The sequence below is a fragment of the Antechinus flavipes genome, chromosome 2 (genome assembly GCF_016432865.1).
Source record: "Antechinus flavipes isolate AdamAnt ecotype Samford, QLD, Australia chromosome 2, AdamAnt_v2, whole genome shotgun sequence".
Taxonomy (NCBI): Eukaryota; Metazoa; Chordata; class Mammalia; order Dasyuromorphia; family Dasyuridae; genus Antechinus; species Antechinus flavipes.
In genome coordinates, this window is record NC_067399.1 from 88,728,402 (window position 1) to 88,750,927 (window position 22,526).

At 34.4% G+C, this 22,526-nt stretch overlaps 1 protein-coding gene across 1 annotated transcript in view; it reads left to right on the plus strand.

Moving 5' to 3' along the window:
• Positions 1-22,526, plus strand: part of PLEKHH2 (pleckstrin homology, MyTH4 and FERM domain containing H2) — a 103,836-nt gene that overhangs the window by 69,294 nt on the left and 12,016 nt on the right. Inside the window, exons 21-25 of the mRNA XM_051973563.1 lie at positions 2,893-2,990; positions 4,317-4,494; positions 8,663-8,818; positions 11,273-11,370; positions 21,840-21,981. Coding sequence (XP_051829523.1) covers positions 2,893-2,990; positions 4,317-4,494; positions 8,663-8,818; positions 11,273-11,370; positions 21,840-21,981 — 672 coding nt within the window. The remainder of the gene's footprint in view (positions 1-2,892; positions 2,991-4,316; positions 4,495-8,662; positions 8,819-11,272; positions 11,371-21,839; positions 21,982-22,526) is intronic.

Consider the following 22,526-nt stretch of genomic DNA (forward strand, 5'->3'; position numbering starts at 1 on the left):
CTACAGGTCAATCTTTAATAAAGTGGGTTGATTTCCTGTGAAAGATCTATAGCAGAACATGGAGAACAAGCACCCCAGATGAAAAGACAGTATGCATTGTATTCTATCTCCATTAAGGAAACATCAGTGAGATTGCACATCTATTGGAGAGTTTTGGTTCTAAATATTAAATACTTCTCATCTTCCTTTTCTTGTTTTCACATAAATCCACATATATAACATATTTTGCCAAATACAGTTGTCCTTTATATTGTCTACAGAAGAAATGGCTCTTTAAAAATTTTTAATGAAACTTCTTATTAAATTGCTTCTAACTTCTAAGTAGTTTTTTTTAGACTTGTCTAAAGAAAGCTTGTCATACATTGTTTTTTAAGGAATATGAATTCTTTCTTTCTGGAATTTTGTCAGAGCAAAATACTTTATGCTGATAGGCATTGGTTGACTCAATGTATAGATCAACTTAACTTTTAAAATGTAACCGAGGATGAATAGAACATGCAGAGATTGATCTTTCTGCTTCTACCTGACCATGTATGGGTGATTTAGTGTTGAAGGGGACTGGTGCTTTGTAATAGTAAGGCAATCCCCTTATCAATTGTAGAGCAAGAAGAAGTGATGATTCTGTGGAATTTCAATCAATCAATCATCATTAAACACTATGTGCAAGGCATTTGCTAAGTATACTTAAATAAAGGAGATGACCCTTGAAATTTACTCTCATTTGAACTAAAGAAAGGAAGACTACACACACATACACACATACACACACACACACACACACACACGCACACAGAAGCTTCTTTAATTTCAAATTAATTCTAATGCCTTCCTTCTGTTAATTATTTCTTAGGTATATTGTATATAGCTTGCTTTGTATATATTTATTGGGCCATGGTCAGTCATTTTGTTGATCAATGTTAGATCGCCTCATTTTGTATCCCCTCACTTTGCATGGTGCTCAATACATACTGATTCTGTATAAATATTGATTGATTAATTGAATTTCAGGGAAGATAGATTCAAAGAGGAATTATTCCTATGCAAAATAAACTCTAGTGATGTACAAATGTATTTGTAGCATTCTTTTTTGCAGTGGCAAAGAATCAGAAACTGAAAAGATGCCCACTGATCAAAGAATGGCTGTACAGGATATGATATATAAATATGATGAATTCCTATAATGCTATAAGAAATAATGAACATGATGACTTCAGAGAAACATGGGAAGAGTTATATGAACTGATACAGAATGAAATGAGGAGAATCGGGAGAGCATTTTATACAATGACAACAATATTGTAAAGATAACCAACTTTAAAGGACTAAGGAACTGATTAGTGAAATAACCAGCCTTGATTCCAGAGTTCTTGGGATGAATTCTGCTGCCCTTCTCCTGATATAGTAGTCAGGGACTTAATGTGCAGAATGAGATTTTTTTCAGAGAATATAACCAGTGCAAAAATTTGTTTTGATTAAGCATATGCGATATTAAAATGTATAATCTTTCTTCCTCATTTGGGGAGAAAGGAGAGGGAGGGAGAGAGGGTAGATTTTTGCTGATTGGAAAGAATAATTATTTTTTTAAAATGAAATGAGTGCCCAAAGTTCCTTCTGTTGGCCTTTCAGGTGACATCACATAGCTCTGAGACTTCCCCTAAAAGAATGAGTCTCTTCTCTCTTCTCACCCTCAAAACTATATAGCTGTTAGAACATAGCAGCTAAAGTCTCATGCCCTACCAAGGTGACTTTGGCTTTGGAGTTGCCTTTTCTGTATTTGTTCTTTTGTGATATTGGGGAAGAAATATTATTGATTCTCAAAGAAAGATAATGTAGAACTGGGGGAAAAAGTGTGAAATACCTAATCCACAATTTTGTAGACTGCCTCATGTTGATGTCCTTAAATATCAGCATCCCAGCAGGGTATGACAATAGTTGTGCTTATTTGTTTGTTGTCCTTGTGAAACACTTGTGAATGTTATAAGTTCAATATTTCTTATGTATGTAGGAAATAGATAATTATCCCATTCCTGATTTACATTGTACATTGATTACTTTTCTATTACTACCTTTGGGGAGGAGATGAACTCAAATCTAAACTTTAAGCAGATCTTCCTTATTAGTACCTGGGATAGTGGTAGAAGTAGCCAAAGTATGCAATAAAAGGATGTAATACGACTTAGGTAGGTTCTTAAAATGCTCCAAACTTAAAGCAAGTTGTAGGATTGCTAAAGACATTTATATTTTACATTGGGTCTGCCCTGTCTCCCTCAAAGTTCATGTCTTCTGGCAAGTCAGGTCTTAAATTTGGTACATCATCCAGATAGAGATCATTATCTTGTCCATGGTCCTGAAGTAATTTACCAGGGATTTCTTCCAGTCAGCATCATCAGTATCTCTAAATCTATAAATCTCACACCCTAATCCTAGACACAGCCATATCAGATCAATATTTGTCCCTTAAGATATGAAGGTCGGATTCCCATAAGGTAACCCCTTATAGGAAATTCCATAGTTATTATGCTATCTGAAGGGTCAACAGAAAACCAGGGGACAAAGTCACTTCTGTTTTTCAATATCTCCTGAGGACCCTGTCCTGTTTAGCAATTGATAAGATCTGATTATCTCAAAGTAAGAATCCTCCTCAATAATGGGTCAGGCACATGTATATGGCAGGGAGCACGAAGGGCGTGTCATCTCTTTAATCTCATTACATAAAAAATCCTGTTGCTGTCAGATATGCATTACTGAGTTGAGTGAATTCCCATCTGATCCAGTATGTTGTTTCCTGTGTTCTGATTTGTTATTAATATTTTATAAACCTGAGCCTGAACATAGCAAGAGTAGCTTTCTCTGGTGATGATCTTTCTTTCTTCTTCCTTTCTTTTGGTCTAGGGATGGCAGCTCTTGGCTCTCTGCGTTGGACTCTTTCTTCCCCAACATCCATTCCTTTGGCTCCTCAAGCTTCACCTGAAGAGGAATGCTGATTCAAAGTATGCATCAAGCCAACCAAATAGTATCCTTTTAAATGCCAGCTCTGAAATCTTAGTTTTGAACTGAAGGACTACCAAAAACAAGGATAGTCCCTCTCCTTTAAGATAGTTCTTGCGATAGTTGAATAGTTACCAGAAGTCTTTTCTGCATTTAGAATGTCCTTGTACTGCAAATTTACTGACTCTGACGATACCCCTAAACTTACTCTGAGCAAAGAACTATTTTCTATGCTTTTTCTAAATTTCATTGATGCTGATTTATTTTCTTATTTAAAAAAAGCCTTAAGATTAATAATCTAGTCAATCAGCATATCAGTCTATCCTACACTGCTATTTTTCATGCTATTCTTCACTAAAATTGTCTATTCCTGATCCTATTATGATTACTTATTTTGTATTTGTTTATATTATGGTATCTATGTAATTTTAAAAATAATTATTAAAGTAAATTTGAAGTTAAATAAAATAATAGAGATAAAATCAATAAGTTTGCTAAAGATTTTTCCACCAAAATAAATATCTACATGCATGTATATTATTTGGGGGTAGGGAGTGGTAAGGATAGTGAGATAGTAGGTAGGTAACACAGTAGATAGAACATCAATCCTAGAGTCAGGAAGGCTCATTTTTCTTAGTTCAAATCTGGCCTCAGACATTTACTAGCTGTGTGGTGCTGGGCAAGTCATTTAACCTTATTTACCTTAGTTTCTTATTTAAAAATGATCTGGAGAAAGAATGGTAAACCACTTCAGTATCTTTGCCAAAAAAAAAAAAAAAAAACCCACACACAAAAACAACCAAACTCCAAATAAGGTCATGAAGAGTTGGTAATGACTAAAAACAACCTAATAATGATAATGAGAAGGAATATATGCCAGAAAGTTTGATGAATGCCATTTTATTAGAATTTGTATTATTCAATATGAAAACATATCAAAAAATAGGAAGTTGTAAGATTTGAGGAAAGATTACTCAATGTTTAATATGTATATTAAGACTACTGTGATCCAAAGACCTTTGAGGCTTTCCAAGGCCCTTCTAGGGAGTTCTTGAGGTTAAAACTACTTTCATACGACTATTAAGATGTTTTTATTTCTAATTAAATATTGATAAATATTATTAAGATGTTTTCATTTCTAATTAAAAATTGATAAATATAATCTACATAAATAAAAACTCTGGGAGAGCATAGTCCTCTCTAATTTTTTTAAGGGATCTTGAGACAAAAACTTTGAAATCCATTAGATGATCTTACTTAAATTTGATCTTAGACAATTTCTTTTTTGCTAGATTCTTTTATTTTATTTTTTTCTATACATGTTACAGGACAGAATTTGGGAAATATGCTATTTACTGCCAACGATGTGTAGAGAGAACACAACAAAATGGAGATAGAGAAGCAAGACCCTCAAGAATGGAAATTCTTTCGACTCTTCTTCGAAATCCTTACCATCATTCATTGCCCTTCAGTATCCCAGTACACTTCATGAATGGAATATATCAGGTAGGTCAGTTCAATATTTTCAAAAATCTTTCATGTAACATAATTAAGGCATCAGGGAATGAGTAATCATGAAGGACTAGAGAAAGTGAAATAATTTAAATGTGTAAAAACTAATAGCCAGTAATAATGGTTGCACAAAAGTAAATCTTGGCTCAAAACAGGAGATGTAAAACAGATCCATCAAAAGTGACATACATAAAAAAAGCAAAGGGCAGAATTAATTTTATAATTAAATTTTCTTTTTGTTACAAACTTAAAAATCATCAACAAACACCAGCATTTCATTATACAAAGAAGAAAAAGTGAATTATAGGAAAACCTTATTTTATTGCAGTTTGCTTTATTGCTTGAAGGTTTGTGGCCAACTTGAGTTGAGAACGTCTATTAGCATCATTTTTCCAACAGCGTGTGCTCACATCCTATCTTTGTGTCACATTTTGATCATTTTTGCAATATTTCAAACTTTTTCATTATTATTATATTTGATATGGTGATCTGTGACCAGTAATCTTTGGTGTTATTATTGTAATTGTTTGGGGGTGCCACAAACCACACCCAAATAAAATGATGAAGTTAGTCAATAATTGTTATATGTATGTTCTGACTGATCCACCAATTGGCCATTCCTCAATCTCTTTCCCTCTTTCCCTATTTCTGAGACACAACAATATTGAAGAATATTACATAAACTTAGCAGCTTATGTAATATTCTTATTATATATACTTAGCAGTTTATGTAATATTCTTATTATGTATATTACATATATTTATCCTTATTACATATTATATTATATTTTATAATATTAATACTCTTAGTAGCAGCAGTAGTATTTGAGAGGATTGACTCCAATTTTAAAAGAAGTTCTTCTCTAGGTAAAATGCTATCAAACAGTATTTCAGACTAACAAAAAATCTTTGATGAAGAGAAGATTCAATCCATGTGACAAATTTGATTGTTGGTCTTATTTTAAGAAATTGCCATAGCCTCCTCAATCTTTACATTTAGCAGTCATTAGCATCGAGACAAGAATCTCTGCTAGCAAAAAAGATTGTGGCTTGTTGAAGATTCAGATGATGGTTAGCATTTTTAGCAATAATGCATTTTAAATTAAAGTAGTACATTTTTAGATATAATAATATTGCACAATTATTAAACTATAATATGATATAAACATAATTTTTATATATACAGAGAAACAAAAAGAGTGTGACTTGTTTTATTGCAGTAGTCTGGAACGCAGTACACAATATCTCCAAAGAATGCCTATGTATAAGAAACTTGAAACCGTGAACTTAGGAACTATGAAATACTATTGTATTTCTAAGAGGAGAAAAATAACTTTTAACTGTATCAAAATCAGATCAGTAGTTCTAAGATAAATTCATAACATATATCTGGATCTTTGAATATTTCTGAATCTTATTATTTGAATATTATCTTTGAATCTCTGAATTTTATTCTTTGAACATGATACTTTCCAAATTATATTTCTTGAATCTCTTTCATTAAAACCTATTGATCCTCTTATAAACTGAGGCAAAAACATCACTCTTAACTTACATAATACATTGGCTTTATCATTCATTTTTTTAAAAAGCCAAATATACTCAGCATAGTGGCACATCTCTGTAATCTCAGTTACTAGGGAGAAGAGAATTAGTGGATAGGTTGTGTATGGGAGTTCTGAGCTATAGTGAGCTAAAGATGATTGAATGTCTGGCCAAAGCCTGGCAGCAGTGTAATGGAGTCTTGGGAGCAAGAGGCCAAAAGATTACCTAAGAAAGGGCAGACCAGCCCAGATTAGGAACAGAGCAGATTAGGTCAAAGCTTTTTTACCAGTCAGCAATCAAATCAGGTCAATGAGTGTCTGCTTTATTACCAGCGTGGGTAAGATTAAGGAGACCCTATCTTTAAAAAAAAAAAAAAAAAAAGTTAATTTGCATATTGTATAGTAGAAATAAAGATGAAGGTAGAGACTGGAAATTAATTATATGACCATGTGGGAACTTAGGCCATAACCTAGACCAGCACTGATGTGAGAAAGTCATCTTGATTTGGAATGGGACCGGAAGGAAGCATGTACATAAGAAATAATATTGATCTACACTCCACAGTGGAAGAGATGAGATGAGAGAAATCCTCCACTAAAAAGCAAAAAGTTCATTCTGCTTATGACACTTCCCTCTTCCATTTTTTCTTCCATCTTAACCACCATCCCCATTCCCACCTCTTACCTTGATGAGTTTTGCGGGGAAGAAAATGTGTTTAACTCTTCTTTGTCTGGCTTAAATAAGAGTGAAGTTAACTTAGATGTCTACTCTCACATCTTTTCCTCAATATTTATATACTCATCTTCTCATGAAATTTGATTATGAGATATTTCCCCCCCTTTTCTTCTTCTTTTCTTCACTAGTATATTCCTTTACTCTTCCCTTGACTTCCTCTTTTTAGCCTTTAGAACAGAATCAATCAATCCCTAAACCTTCTACTTTATTTATTTATTTGGTTGGTTGGTTATTTAACTCCTTTAAAATCCTTTAAAGACATTAAGATTCTGAAGGGACACTTGTTTCTTTGTTCTTTGTTAAAATATTAGTGCTTCATCATTTTATAGTCCCTTTTTATTGCTCATAAAAATTTAACTTTCTCTATTTCCCTTATCTGTTTTGTTTGTATTTCAAAGTTCTTGCTTTGTACTGGTCTTTTCATTAGGAATACATGAAAGTCCTTTATTAAGGATTTACTAATTTTTTCTTCTGTAAGACTATACTCAGCTTTTCAGAAAAAGGTTTTTTTTTATTGTTGTAAGCCTGTCTTTTGTCTTTTGGAATATCATATTCCAATATCTTCCTAGTTTTGTGTGATTCTGAATAAGATTCCTTGGTATTTGAATGCTTTCTGGTTGCTTGAAATATTTTTTCTTTATATGTAAGCTCTGGACTTTTTCTGTGACATTGTTGGGATTCTTCCTTTTGAGAGATGATTGATAGATTATTTCTGTCTACATTTTATTTTCTAGTTCTCTTAGTTATGGGCCACTTTCATTTGTGATTTTCTAAAACATAGTATCCAGATTTGTTTTTTTTATCATGGTTTTCAGGGATTCCAAAGATTGTTAAATTATATCTCTTTGATCAATTTTGTATAACAATTTGTTTGTTATATTTGATACTTTACATAATTTTTCTATTTTTTCAACTTTTGATTTTGTCCTAAACTTTCTTGATTTCTTATAGAGTCATTAATTCATTTGGTCTTTTTGGAATATCTGTTATTTGTTCTTTTTCAATGATTTTCTATTATTTATAGCCATGTATCGTCACTAGAGAAAAATATAGGTAAAAAGGATATCAAATTTTGAAGTATTGGACAGTTTGGGATCAAGAAAAAATTATGTTTTCTCAGATATTAACCCTAATCTCTTCCAGTGCTGAAAAGAAAGCATTTTATAAATATTTGTCAATTCATTCACTTTGTGGCTCAGCTTAAGATCCAATTGATAATGGGTATTTTTCATACACTTTGTTTTTCCAATGTGGCTTCTTAATATCTTCTCTCTCTTTTTTTGAGACAACATTTGCTCATTTTTACATTGTCTTTGTCTTTATTGTTTTGCAAATAAGCTTATACTCTATTATGTTTTATTATCTCTACTTGAAAAGAACTATAATATTCATATAAATTGACTTTTAAATAAGAATAAAATGAGATAATATTTATAAAGTGTTCAGCATAGTGCTTAAAACATAGAATAGGTGTTTAATAAATGCTCTTTATCATACAACAAAACAACAATAATATTGTATATCCACTTTATTTTTATATTAATCTTAATTTTTATTCTTTTTCTTTTCCTCAAAATAGGGTAGCTAGGTGGCACTACTAGATACTACTCTGGGAATCAGAAAGATTCATTTTCCTTAGTTCAAATCTAACCTCAGACATTTATTAGTTGTATAATCCTAGATGAGTCACTTAACCCTGTTTGCCTCAGTTTCTCATCTGTAAAATGAAGTGAAGGAATGGTAAACCACTTTAGTATCTTTGCCAAGAAAACCCCAAATGGGGTCATGGAAAGTCAGACACTTCTTAAAATGACTCATTAACAACAATAACAATAAGAATAATCACCTTAAATTGAATGAATTGATTGTTGTTTCTCTTTAGGTAGTGGGATTTGATACTTCTACCACAGTGGAAGAATTTTTGAATACTCTAAATCAAGAGACTGGAATGAGAAAGCCAGCCCAGTCTGGATTTGCACTCTTTACAGATGACCCATCTGGCAAAGACTTAGAACACTGTCTTCAAGGAAACATCAAGGTAAAGTCAAAGCGTTGGAAAGACAAATTCATTAAAAAATAGAATAAAATATTCAGCAATTTGAAAGCTAGTTTGAAAAATCCTCAAGCTAAAAATTTAAATCATATAATTTCCATTTCCATACTTCAAGGATGCATGAATTTTCTTTCATTTCCTTTTCACCAAGGCAAATTCCTGTCTCTCTAGTTTTTAATGGGCAATTCTGAATAATAATACTAACAATAATAACTAATATTTATGCAACACTTTAAGGATTGCAAAGTACTTTACAAATATTATTTCAATTTGGTCCAGAACCATTCATCACTTCATGGCTTTTCCTCTGGAAAAGAACTTGTCTGATTTAACAAGACTGCTCCTTGGATGACAGAGTGACAGTCTATTACCTGAGCCATTGTCTGAAACTATTCCATCTTAATGGAACTTAGAGCTTGCATCCAGTTGACTTAGGAGAACTCCCTAATGTGACAGAGAAAAACTGCACAATAGAAATACATCACTTTATATGTTAAAAAGAAATTGGGCCAACTTTGCTCAAATACTAAATTGTTTTGCTAACATATATTAGGCAAATAGCAATAAAACAAACCGTATGTCGGTTTGTATTTTTTTCTTTTTATGCTATTCTTTATTAATAACATACATTTTTTACTTATAGATAGGATATTTAGAATCTTAGAGCATTGAGCCAAAAAGGACATTAGAGAGTATCTCACCCAAAACTCTTACTTTACAGATAGAGAAATGGAGACCCAGAAGGAAGCACTTTATCCAAGTCACAAAGATCATTTATGGGAGAGATGAACTAGAATTCGGACCTCTTAATTCCCATGCTAGTGTTCTCTCACATTGGTATGGGCCTTGATTGCACTTGGAGGCATTCTACTGATGATTAAAATGAGAATGCTATTTAGAAGTAGAAGAGAAAGTTGGACTTAAAGATATTGAAAAGACAGTGTAGTATGATAGAAAGAATGCTACATTTGTAATTAAATGAACTGGGTTCAAATCCTGGGTAAGCTTGGGAAAAGCATTTAACCTCTCTAAGTCTGTTTCCTTATCTATAAAATTAGGGAACTAATTTGACTTTAAAAGTTTCTCCTTTTATCCTATTATCATACAGACTCAAAATATAAAAAGAAATGTCTAGTAATTTGAAAAAAATAAAAACTAAAACTAAAACTAAAGTGTAACTGCATTTGCAATAATATATCCCCAAGTAGCACTGGTAAGTTTCCATTGAAACTTTGAGCTTTACAGTACTTCCTTCAAAAATTCAAACAGTTTTTATACAACACAATGCACAGATTGCTGAAGTTGGATTCAGGAACCACATCTGGCACAAATTCTATGACGTTAGACAAGTCCCCAGGTCGTACTAAGGTCCTAAATCTCAAATCCAGTGACTATCTGCATTAAGAAGGCAGTTCCTCATCAGGAGGATAACATTTTCTTTTCTCTCTTCTCTTTTGGACTCATTCTCTTTTCTTTTGCCTTGTATGAACCTAGAAAGAAAGAAAGAAATTTGGCAATAGAACTCTTGGAGCCTGGGTGTGCTAATATTTAGCCAGCATAGTCAGCTTCTTTATTTGGTTGAATGGAGTTAAGTAAACAATAATTGCATTGTTAACTACTCCTTCTATACTTTTTTAAAATGTCTACTAGTGGCCCAGTAAAGACAATTATGTTCTCCTTCAGACCTTTTCTTAAGGTTTTAAAAATCTCTTTAATTCTTTTCTTTGGTTGGAAAATTTTATAAAATGTTGATTACATTTCAACACCCCTTTGGAAAATGCTTTTATCCCAGTCTAAAACTAAAATTGACAGTGATCCTTCTTGTTCTATATGAGTCAACTACATGATGCAGTGGATAGAAAGCTGAGCCTAATGCTTGAGTTCAAAACTGAACTCAGTGGGGCCTGGGTCAATTCATTGAATTACTGTCTTCCTCAGTTTCCCCATCTATAAAACAAGAAAAATAATAGTATCTACCTCACAGGGTTGTTGTGAGGATAAAATGAGTTAATATTTATAAAGCATTTGAAAATCCTTAAGCACTCCTTGTAAATGATTATTATTATTTGTATTACTATTATTTACTATTCAGTGACCTATTCACAAGTAAATTCCAGGAATATTTATATTACTTGTCCCAAGGAAGAGATCATACATTAAAATTATTTTTCTTTTAAAATAAAAATCAATGATCACAGCCCAAAGCTTGTGTGTATAATGTATGTGTGAGTGAGTTAAACAGTAAGTGGGCCAAAAAGTTGCTCATAATTAAAATCCTAACTGAAAGCTTTACATACACATTTTCACAAGCTTAAATAACAAGCTTACACTTGGCTTAATCATGGTCTTTGAAGTTTTTCATTATAAACACATATTTTTCTTCTGAAAATGCTGATTTGATAAAATGCCATAACTACCAGCTCTACATTTTCTGCCTAGATTTGTGACATTATTTCTAAATGGGAACAGGCTTCCAAAGAACAACAGCCTGGGAAATGTGAAGGTACAAGAACTGTACGCCTAACTTACAAAAACAGGTGTGTAATAATGACAAACTCCCAGAATATGTGTATTAGTTGTGCTTATTGGGTGAAGACTGTTCTTCAAATATTTCAACTAAATATCACCTTTCCCTCTAAGCATATTTATCTTCTAAATTACATTTTGTTTTTTCTCCAGTTACATGTTAAAACAGTTTTTAATATTTGATATGTGGTTTTTTTGTTTTGTTTTGTTTTGAGTTCCAAATTCTATCCCTCCCTCCTCTTCCATCTCCCTGAGATGGTAAGTAGTCTAACATAGATTACATATATACAATCAACTAAAACATTTCCATGATAGTCATTTTGTACAAGAAGATTTGAGCAAAAAAAAAATGGAAGGAAGGAAGGAAGGAAGAAAAAAGGGAGGAAGGAAGGAAAGAGGGAAGAGATAGGGAGGAAGGAAGGAAGGAGGAAGAGATAGGGAGGGATGAAAGAAGAAGGAAGGAGAAAGAGAGTGAGAGGAAGAGAGGAAGGAAAGAGCAGTAATGGGGGAGTGATTATCAGATCTTCATTTTAAGATCAATTTGACAATTGAGTGGAGGATGGATTGAAGGGAGATACTTTGCCAGAGAGGCCAACCCGAAGGTTATAGGAGTCCAGATGTGACATGATTAGGGTCTATACTTGGGTAGTGGTCATAGGAGGAAAAAGGATATAAATGAATGATGTTTCAAAGGTAGAAAACAGGACTTGATCACAGATCAAAAATAGGAAATGAGAGAGAGTGAGGAATCAAGAATGGCAGCTAGGTGACTGGGGGGAAAAGTGGTACCCTCAAAAGTAATAGAGAAATTAGGAAAAAGGGAAAATTTCAGGGGAATGATAAAGAGGGTGGTTTTCCCTTCTTTGGAGATGTAGATATGTTGGAATCTTTACAAATTGTTAAGTCATTAGAGTTGATAGACACACTTATTGCTTTTCTTGGTCATTCTTGTACACTTTGTAAGTTCATAGAAAAATAATTTTAAAGAGAGAAAAGACCTTAAAAATTCATAAGATCTAGAGCTAGAAGTGACCACAGAGGCTACCTTGTCGAACCTCTCCATTTTACATATGAGGAAACCAGGAAGGTTGGTCTTCTGATTCCAAATCCAATCTTCTTTTTTTTGCCTCCCTTTGTTATCCTTAAGTTTACCAGGTAAGGTTTTTGCATTGTTCATTTTATAAACTTAGGATGAGATCTGTTCATCCATCCCTGTTGCCTTCCAGAAAAGACTGGATGTCCATTTGTTGAGTATTTTGAGCTGGAGATTGCTTTTAAGATAACTCCAAGATCCATTCCAACTCTGAAATTCTGTGATTATGACAGCCTGGGAGCTGAGTGAGGGTTAGCCAGGACCAGGATTTGGCCTAAATTCTGGAATTCTGAAAGATCTTCCTCCTGCTATAACAAGTTTCCATTGAGATTACTTGTCTGTTTTCTTTGCTAAGTGGGAGGTAACCTGGAACACTTGGGTTCTTTTAGAAGCTGGTTCTAGCCCCTTAGCTATGTCGCTTGCCCCAGTCCCTGAATTTTAACCTTTGATGTTGCTAACTGCTGGAAATTCCTGATTCCTCCTTCCAATATCCGTCTCCTTTCCCCAAAGCTGGTATGGGTGTGTGTATCTTTAAATGGATGCATTTCAAGTAATTTTCATTTATAGTGGAGTGTGAGATCATCGGGTTTTATTTCAAGCCAAGTAGAATCACTTCCATGTATAGTAATGTATTGAGTTCTTTGTGCTGGGTCATGAGATGGAGATGGCAGTTTAATTAAAGAAAACTGAAGGTTCTTCTAGAAGAGATAGCACTGAACATAGACTTGGGCAAAAGGACAGGAGGCACATATAAAGAAGGGTAATGTCTCATGTCTTAGAGGATCATGGGGGAAAAAACAATGAAAATGTTGCCGTGTTAAAAATCCCTCAGGGTCTTTAACCCCCATGTTTGACATCATTATTGGAAATTATAGCATTGTTTTTTATTATCTTTCTTTTTTTTATTATAGCTTTTTATTTACAAGTTATATGCATGGGTAATTTTACAGCATTGACAATTGCCAAACCTTTTGTTCCTATTTTTCCCCTCTTTCCCCCCATCCCCTCCCTTAGACGGCAGGTTGACCAATACATGTTAAATAAGTTAAAGTATAAATTAAATACAATATAACTATACATGTCCAAACAGTTATTTTATAGCATTATTTTTAATAGAAAAAGTTGAAATGATATTTAAGCTGCAGCTGTGATACAATGCTATGGTTTCAAACACAGTCCTGCCTTGCTTACATGGATACCTAATTCATAAGCCCATTTCCACCAACACAAAGCTAGGATGGTAACCTGCTGTACCATGTCATGCTGCCAAATGCTTGAGTCTTCATCTGTCAAGTACTCCTCTTATTAGCCAAACTAAAATATCAACTTACTCTTTATTGTACTATTAGGAAATTTCATTTATTTAGATTCAGTGAGTTAAAGATCTAATTAGTGGGTTTTGTAACCAGATGCCCTCATCTGTAACCATTTTGAAACTAGTACTTAAATTCCATTCATATTTAAGTTGCTATTTGGTTTGGTTTCTCACTATGTATTTGAAAACTATAAAAGTCAAGGCATGTTTCTCACAAAACAAGACTGGAAAGAGGTCTACCCTGAAGGGATAGTTTCCCTTCCTTAAACAAAAGGATTATTTTCAATAATCCTCTGTTGTTTGTTTTTTCTCCTGGGAGTGTAATTTTCATACCGTTGCAATTTTTAGCTTTCAATCAAGACTACTAGAATTGGACCTTGAAAGATCATTTTATTTATTCCCCCACTCCCACCCTCTTACTTCAGATAGGATCATATAATGAAACAGTTCCATACAGATGAAACTCTGTATTTGTTGTGTTTGTAAAGACCTCCAAAGAGTTTCCTTGCTAATTAATTTCAGGTTTATCAGGCCTCACTTCCAGAAGAATCTGCTTTAGGATTAGATTTAATCCTACTCTTTCATTGCTAAAATGTAAGTCTACCTCATTTTACTTGGGACATCTAAGTTGTGCAATAGATAGAGAACTAGACCTGGGGTCAGAAGGATCTGAGTTCAAATGCAACCTCAACTACTTATCAACTGTGTGACCCTGAGTAAGTCATTTAACCTTGTTTAATTCTATTCCCTCATCTGTAAAATGAGCTGGAGAAGGAAGTAGCAAGCTACTCCAGTTACTTTGCCAAGAAAATCTGAAATAAAGTCACAAAAAGTCATACCTGACTGGACAACAACAAATTCTTTTACTTGTTGGCCATCTCACAACTGGAGCAGAAGTATCAAACTTGCAGGCTCATTCAGATTAAATGTATTTGAGAAATGTTTAACAAAAATAAGTAAAAATATGATGCAATGTAGGTGATGTTAATTTGTGGTTTTCTAAGTCAATATATGTAGCCCTCAGGCATTTATTTATACTTGAGTTTGAGCTAGTGGACAGTTGTCTGATTTTGGGAGCTAAGAAAGTAAAGTTTTATTGTATTTTTAAAATGTAAAAATCATTCTTTAGTTCACGGGTGGTATAAAAGCAGACACCAAGTCCATCTTGGGGCACTTATTTGTCAACCCCTGCTCTAGAAACTTCTCTTACTCTATCCCTTGAGATTTGACCTCAACTACCAGACAGCACGGTATGATGGAAAGAGACCGAAAGATGAGAGTCAAAGAACCCAGGTTCAATCTGGTAGCATCTCAGTTGCCTTTCTCTCAAATGAGGGAGCTAGTCGGGATCACCTCTGAGGTTTCTACATCTCTCACTTTGTGCTACATCAATTATCTTTATACTTTTCTTTTTTCAAAGCCTTCTTTAGTTGTAGAGCCCAGGAATGAGTGTCAATGGTCGTGTAAGCAGGAATAATAAGAATAGTTAACATTTATATAATGCTTATTATGTACCAGGAACTCTGCTAAACATTCTACAGTTTTTCTCCCTCAATCCTCACAAAGAAAGATCCTGATAAGTTGGTACTATTATTATTACATCCATTTTACAAATGGGGAAACTGAGATAGGCAGATTAAGTGACTTGCCCAGGATCATACAGCTAGTCCGTGTCTGAGGCTCTTCTGACTCCAGACCCAGAGCTCAACCCACTGACCCACCACATATCTCATGGTTTCCAAGTGGTCCGTTCCAATGTAGACGTCTCTGGATCATTCCTTTTGCCGCTTTGTTTCAGCCTCTCTTTCTTATCCATTATGACAAAAGATCAGTCATGGCTAAGTTTGCCCAGATTCATTATGGCATTTCTGCACTTGGCGATTTTTCTCCTCTTCCTTAAGTGATGTAGCTTTTTTAAATTCCACTCTGTACCTCTTAAGCCCCTTTTCTAGTTTGCAAAAGTCATTTTGCATTCTGATCTTGGCTTTGAGAGTGCCGGTCAGCATCCCTCCTTGCTTGGATGTTATCCACAGATTTAAAAAGCCTTCTCTTTAATGCACTCACACGCGTAGAAGTCTTGGACACGGGCAGGGCCTGAGGCCCACCGAACCCCACTGGTTACATCTCGCCGAGGTGACATTGTTTCATCCTGCATCAGCCTCTGCATGTGAAAGGCCCCCTGAGCCATGAGTGCACACACCTAAGTTACAGACCAGCCCCCCTTTCCTTGCCAGCGTGTCAGGACGCTTCAGCTCCTCGTCCAGATGCTCTGAGTGTGTCAGAGTCTCCGTGGCTCCAGCGCTGATTTACCTGCTACATTGAATTGCTCCCCACACTGCCCACAGCCAGAAATGTAGAAGTGCCTTCAGCGGACTACTTGGGACCATTAATATTAGGAGAAAGAGAGATCATTTAGGCAGAGACTGGGGCCTGCCAGAGGGCCTGCGTCACTTTGGAATCAGCAGAGACCCGAAAGCAAAGTGTCCCAAGCATGAGGTAATTTCTGCTTGTGCCTTATTCTTCACTATCCTGGGAGGAGGATGTCGAGTTGGTACTAAATGTGTGTTCCATCTGGCTGTGGATACAGCCTCTGATTTTTACCAATCCAAATGCCCCGTTGGATTTCTTTTCTGGCTCCCCGACCCTTTTATTTCTAGTATTTGGAGAGAAAACAAGCTATATATACTTTCATGTAAAATACTGTAGTGAGTTCTCCATTCTGTGCCATATGAATACACTATTAACTATCCTTCCTTGTGATGATGGAGACCCCACCAAAGAAACCTGATGACTTTCTAGTTAAAATAATACTAAAAACAGACTTGAATAAAAGGAAGGGAGGCAAATATAGAGAACACAATTTTGCAATCTAATCAAGTGCTACTTCCACCATTCTGTGACCAGCACACATTCAGTTCTTTTTCTTTTAATCCATCTAATCTTGAGCTGCTGATAACCAAGTCACAAAGTTTTTATCCTTCTACTACTTCTGTTTCCTCACCCATCATCCACAGCTGACTCAGCTCTCCCATGCCCTTTCTTGCTATACTTTCCTCTCCCATCCTGCCCTCTGGAAACTGTGTCCTATTGTTAATAGTCCCCTTGTCTCTTTTTTTTTTCTCTCTTTTTGTATGAAAACTGACTTCTTCCAGAAGTCATTGAATCTCTGAGTGCCATCTCTAGTACAAAGTATAATTTCCACTCATTTCCTTTATACTTGGCCAGTGAGAAGGCATGTTCTTTGCTTCTCACTTCCACTTTAGGATCCTCCTTTCAATACCATCACTTAGCAACCTTTCCTTTGTGGATTCACTCCATCTGTATTATTTTTATCATTTCATCTAGAGTCTTATTGTAGCCATGTATCAGCTTCCCCTTCCTTCCTCAAGAAACTCCCAGCTCAATGTCTTATTCTATAATATAAACCATGGCCTTCATATAAGGGCCAAAGCCTATCCATATACATACACATGGATATTCCTTCAAACACTCAGACCTCACCTAGGTGGTGCAATTGGGCCTAGAATCAAGTGTGTAAGACCTCAGACTCTTACTAGCTATGTGATCTCAGGCAAGTCACTTAACTTCTATCTGCCTCAGTTTCCTCAACTTTAAATTTAAACTTTAAATTTGGGAATAATAGTATCTATCTCCCAGAGTTCTTATAAGGCTTGAACAAGATTATATTTGTAAAGGTCTTGGCAGAGACCCTGGCATATAGTAGGTATTTTATAAATGAATATTGCTTCCTCCTTCCAACTTCTTCCTTATACAATTCTGATGGACTGCTATACATCTTCATACTACCCAAGGCACAGTCAAACCCTAGAACTTAACTGCTCCCTCTTGATTCAAAACTCAACTTCTGTGATCAGAACCTCCTATCCTTCCTCTGCTTCATTCCTTACCAAGTCATCAAACTATTCTTGATTTCTCCCCCATTTCATAACCAAAGTAAAAAACAATGGTTCCTTTCTACTTCACACTTATATCTCATTCCTTGGTGCAATTATCACTTGACCAAAATGACTTTCTCCATGGTTACCAAGAATCTCTTACCTGATAAATCATATCCTCAGTTCTCATCCTAGTTGATCTCTCTGCAGCTTTGGAAAATTTTTATATCCTTTTTACTCATGTATTGACATTGGTCTAACTAGTCTTACTATTCCTTTGCAGTCTCCTTTGTTAGATCCATTTACCCCCAATTTCCCTCAATTTTCTACAAGTATTTTTATTTTGTTCTTTCTGTCTCTTTATTCATCTTCCTCATCCTTTTCCTCCTCCCTTCTCCTCCTTCCCCTCTTCCTCCTCATATTCTTTCTCCTTCTTCTTTTTCCTCCTCCTCCTCTTCCTGTCTTTTCCTGTCTCTATCTGTCACTGTCTGTGTCTTTCCATCTCTGTCTCTCCATAAAAATATATTTAATACAGAATTTTAGAGTTAGAGGAGATTGTGATGCCTATCTTGTCTAATCCATATCTGAAAAAGAATCTTTTTTAAAATACACCCAATAAATGGATATACTAGCCTTTAATTTCTTTCTTTTTTATATATATAGCTTTTTATTTACAAGTTATATGCATGGGTAATTTTACAGCATTGATAATTGCCAAATGTTTTGTTCCAATTTTTCCCCTCCTTCCCCCCTCCCCCCTCCCCTAGATGGCAGGATGACCAGTAGATGTTAAATATATTAAAATATAAATTAGATACACAATAAGTATTCATGTCCAAACCGTTATTTTGCTGTACAAAAAGAAACAGACTCTGAAATATTGTACAATTAGCCTATGAAGGAAATACAAAATGCAGGTGGGCAAACATATGGGGATTGGGAATTCAATGTAATGGTTCTTAGTCATCTCCCAGAGTTCTTTCGCTGGGTGTAGCTGGTTCAGTTCATTACTGCTCCATTGGAACTGATTTGGTTCATCTCATTGTTGAAAAGAGCCACGTCCATCAGAATTGATCATCATATAATCTTATTGTTGCTTTGTACAATGTTCTTTTGATTCTATTCATTTCAATTCATGTAAATCTTTCCAGACTTTTCTGAAATCAGCTTGCTTATCATTTCTTACAGAACAATAATATTCCATAACATTCATATACCACAATTTATTCAGTCTTTATCCAATTGATGGGCATCCACTCATTTTCCAGTTTCTGGCCACTACAAAAAGAGAGCTGCCACAAACATTCATGCACATACAGGTCCCTTTCCCTTCTTTATGATCTCTTTGGGATAGAAACCCAATAGAAACACAGCTGGATCAAAGGGTATGCACAGTTTGATAACTTTTTGAGCATAGTTCCAAATTGCTCTCCAGAATGGTTAACCTTTACTTTCTAGATCTTTAATGAGTGGGAACAGACTTCTTCCCAAATCAGTTTACTTTTTACCCCTTCCCAACTATTAGGAAATTTCTCCTTATTATATCAAGGCTAAGTTGCCTCTTTATATTTTCTGCCTAGTTCTGACCTCTGCCATCCTCAAAACTAAGATGATCCCCTCTTTCATATGATAATTCTTCAAATAACTTGAAGATAGTGATCATGTTCCTAAGTTTCTCTAGGCTAAGATCTTGAGGTCTTTGATACTCTGGTTGCCTTCTTCTACATTCTCTCTTTTCAAAATCCTTAAAATGTGGTACTCATAACTGAACACCTGATAAAAGCAAATTCCCCATTGATATACATGCACATAACATATAATCACATATATTTGTATGTATTTCACTATATTAGGTTCAGCCCAGTGTTTTAAATTTTCACTACTTTTTTGGATCCTGACTTTTAGATAGTGTTTTAGCAATCCCTTCTAACTTTGTGATATCTACAAATTGATGAGGAATCCATCTATCCCTTTATCAAAATCATTAATACCAAATAGTACATGACCAAGAAAAGATCCTTGGACACTCCAACAAAGACCTCTTTCTACTTTGGCATTGAACCAATAATTGAACTTTGGGCCCTGCTATTCAACCAGTTCCAAATCCTACACATTATAATTTGCCATGTACAATGTTCTCTGGGTTTTGCTCACTTTACTCAGTATCAGTTTAAGTAAGTCTTTCCAGACTTTTCTGACATCAGCTTGTCCTTCATTTCTTATAGAACAATAATATTCCATTACCTGTGTAGGCCATAACTTATTCAGTCATTCCCCAACTGATGGCATCTATTCATTTTCCAATTCTTTGCCACCACAAAAAGAGCTGCTACAGTTTTGAAACTATTTTTTTTCTTTTTTCCTCTTTTTTGATTTCTTTGTGATATAGAACCAATAGTGGTACTGCTGGATCACAAAGTATTAACAATTTGATAATTTTTTGTTCATAGTTTCAAAATGTTCTCTAGAATGGTTGGATCAGTTCATAATTCCACCAACAATGCATTAGTGTCCCACTTTTCCCACATCCTCTCTAACATTTATCATTATTTCTTCCTCTCATGTTAGCCAATCTAAGAGGTGTGAAGTGGTATGTTAGAGTTGTCTTAATTTGTATTTCTTTAATCAATAGTGATTTAGAGCACCTTTCATATGACTAGAAATGGCTTTAATTTTTTCATCAAAAATTGTTTATATCCTTTGTTTTGTCATCAGTTCTTTTGCCATTCATCCTAAGCAGTGTCCTAAACTTTCTTTGGTTCAGTACTTTCCCCTGATATAGCTAAAAAAGAAAAACCTTTAAAATAATTTTTGTTGTTCTTAGCTCTTCAGTCACACAGTTGACTGAAAAGAACCAAGAATGCCATACCCCACTTTGCTGCTAGTTTGACAACTACAAAATTGTTTAAAAAAAAAAAGTGTTTGATTCAGAAAAGCAAAATTCTACTATCAAGGCTCTCCTTTGACAATATATGTCAGTCATATACAAAAAAAAATAGTAACTTTCTTCATCAATCTTCCAATTTTACTATCAACCGAGGAATAAAATGGGGAGACAGTGCTTGTTAAACATGTTTGCTACTTTCAAAAATGTATAGTGCATAATAGAAATGGAAAAAGGATTCCTTTACAGATGTTAAGATCCTCCATTGCTTGCTAGTTATAAATGATGCTATGTTGATTGCATCATGGTCTTGGACATTGTAGAAATTCTTAAATCTATAAGCTCTTAAATTTGAATTCAGCCTAATGTGCACACAAAAGATCAAATGGATGAAGAATGCTTATTTTCTAGATTATGTTATGCAGTTAGATGACCAGATTATAGGCCAGACCTTTTTCATGCACAGACCCAGATGGAGAATGAAGTGGTTTTGGGAAAAGGAGAACTATCTGGATTAATATTTGAGAAATGGTGCAGGACTTTTTTATGACGCTAAGCTTTACCCTGAAATGCTAGGATATTAGCATTAATAGCTTAGTAGTGATGCTATGTACCTTCAAGTCATAAAATGCCACAAAAAACTAAAGTTGATAGTCACAGAAATGGAGGCTGCTGGTGAGCATGAACAGGCTGCAATATATTTCCAAGGGGAAAAAAGTGCCCTTAAGGCAGAAAAGAAGGCAGGTTATACAAATAAGTGATGAACAAATAGATTGTGCTCTTTGTTAGTACTGATAAAATGTCAAGAATTTTAGATACAGATTCAGAATGAGTTAAGACAATGGAAAAGTATGGGCTATCATTTATTTTTTACTTATCTTTAAGACCAATTAGCCTAAATGGGCCTATATTAGCCTAGAATCATATCACCTACATTACAATATCACATGATATATTTCAAAAATCACAATTATTACACCCTAGGTAGAAGTGTTCTCTCCTGACACATTTTTTTCCAAAGCATTTTCAAACTTTCCTTTGCATTTACCACATTCTGGCTTGTACCATATATATTTGCTTACATTTCTTAGACTCTCTTCTTTCTTAAACTATAAGCTTCTTGGAAGCAAAGATTATTGTTTTTATCTTTCTATCATCAGTGCCTAGTAAGTGTTTAATAACTATTTGATGGATCAGATACCAGCCCTGGCCTAATGTGGTCTTCATTATTAGTGCTTATTTTCTTTCTTTTTCAAAGTTATTAATTAATGCACATCTTTCTCATTTTACAGGCTTTACTTTTCAGTGCAAGTCCGTGGGGAGAGTGAAAGAGAAAAGCTCCTATTAATGTATCAGACAAATGATCAAATAGTAAATGGACTCTTTCCTCTGAATAAGGAATTGGCTGTAGAAATGGCAGCTCTTTTAGCTCAGGTAACTTTTATGTGCAAGTATTCCTTTGCAAAGATCAGATAATAATTGATATTCTGGATTAAATGTAATAAAACAATGTACCTTCAGCAGTTCTTGAACTTCTTTTTGCCATGATTAACACCTTAAAAATTACAGGCCCAGTAATTACCGTTAGACTCCAAATTACTGACACTCTGGTAAAGATGATACAGAATGAGATAGTATTCCATAAAGAGAATCTAAGTTCTTAATTATCCTGAAATTAAGCCATGAGGTTTTGAATTTAATAAAAGAGCATGAGTATAGAACTGTGGGGCTGAGAATGCCAAGGTAGCATATTTGGATTACATGCTATTCTTTAAACAATATAATATGTATGAATCAGAGTTTAGGAGGATTAGAACATTTTATCTTCCTTAGAAACCTTTAAATGGTTTAACACAGATAAATTAAGATTGTATTTTAAAGCATTTATCTAACTTCCAGTTTAGGTATGAATTTTGTAATCATTTTATTGATCTTTATAACAATTTCTTAAAAATCTTTAATAACCAAAAGTCAGATCT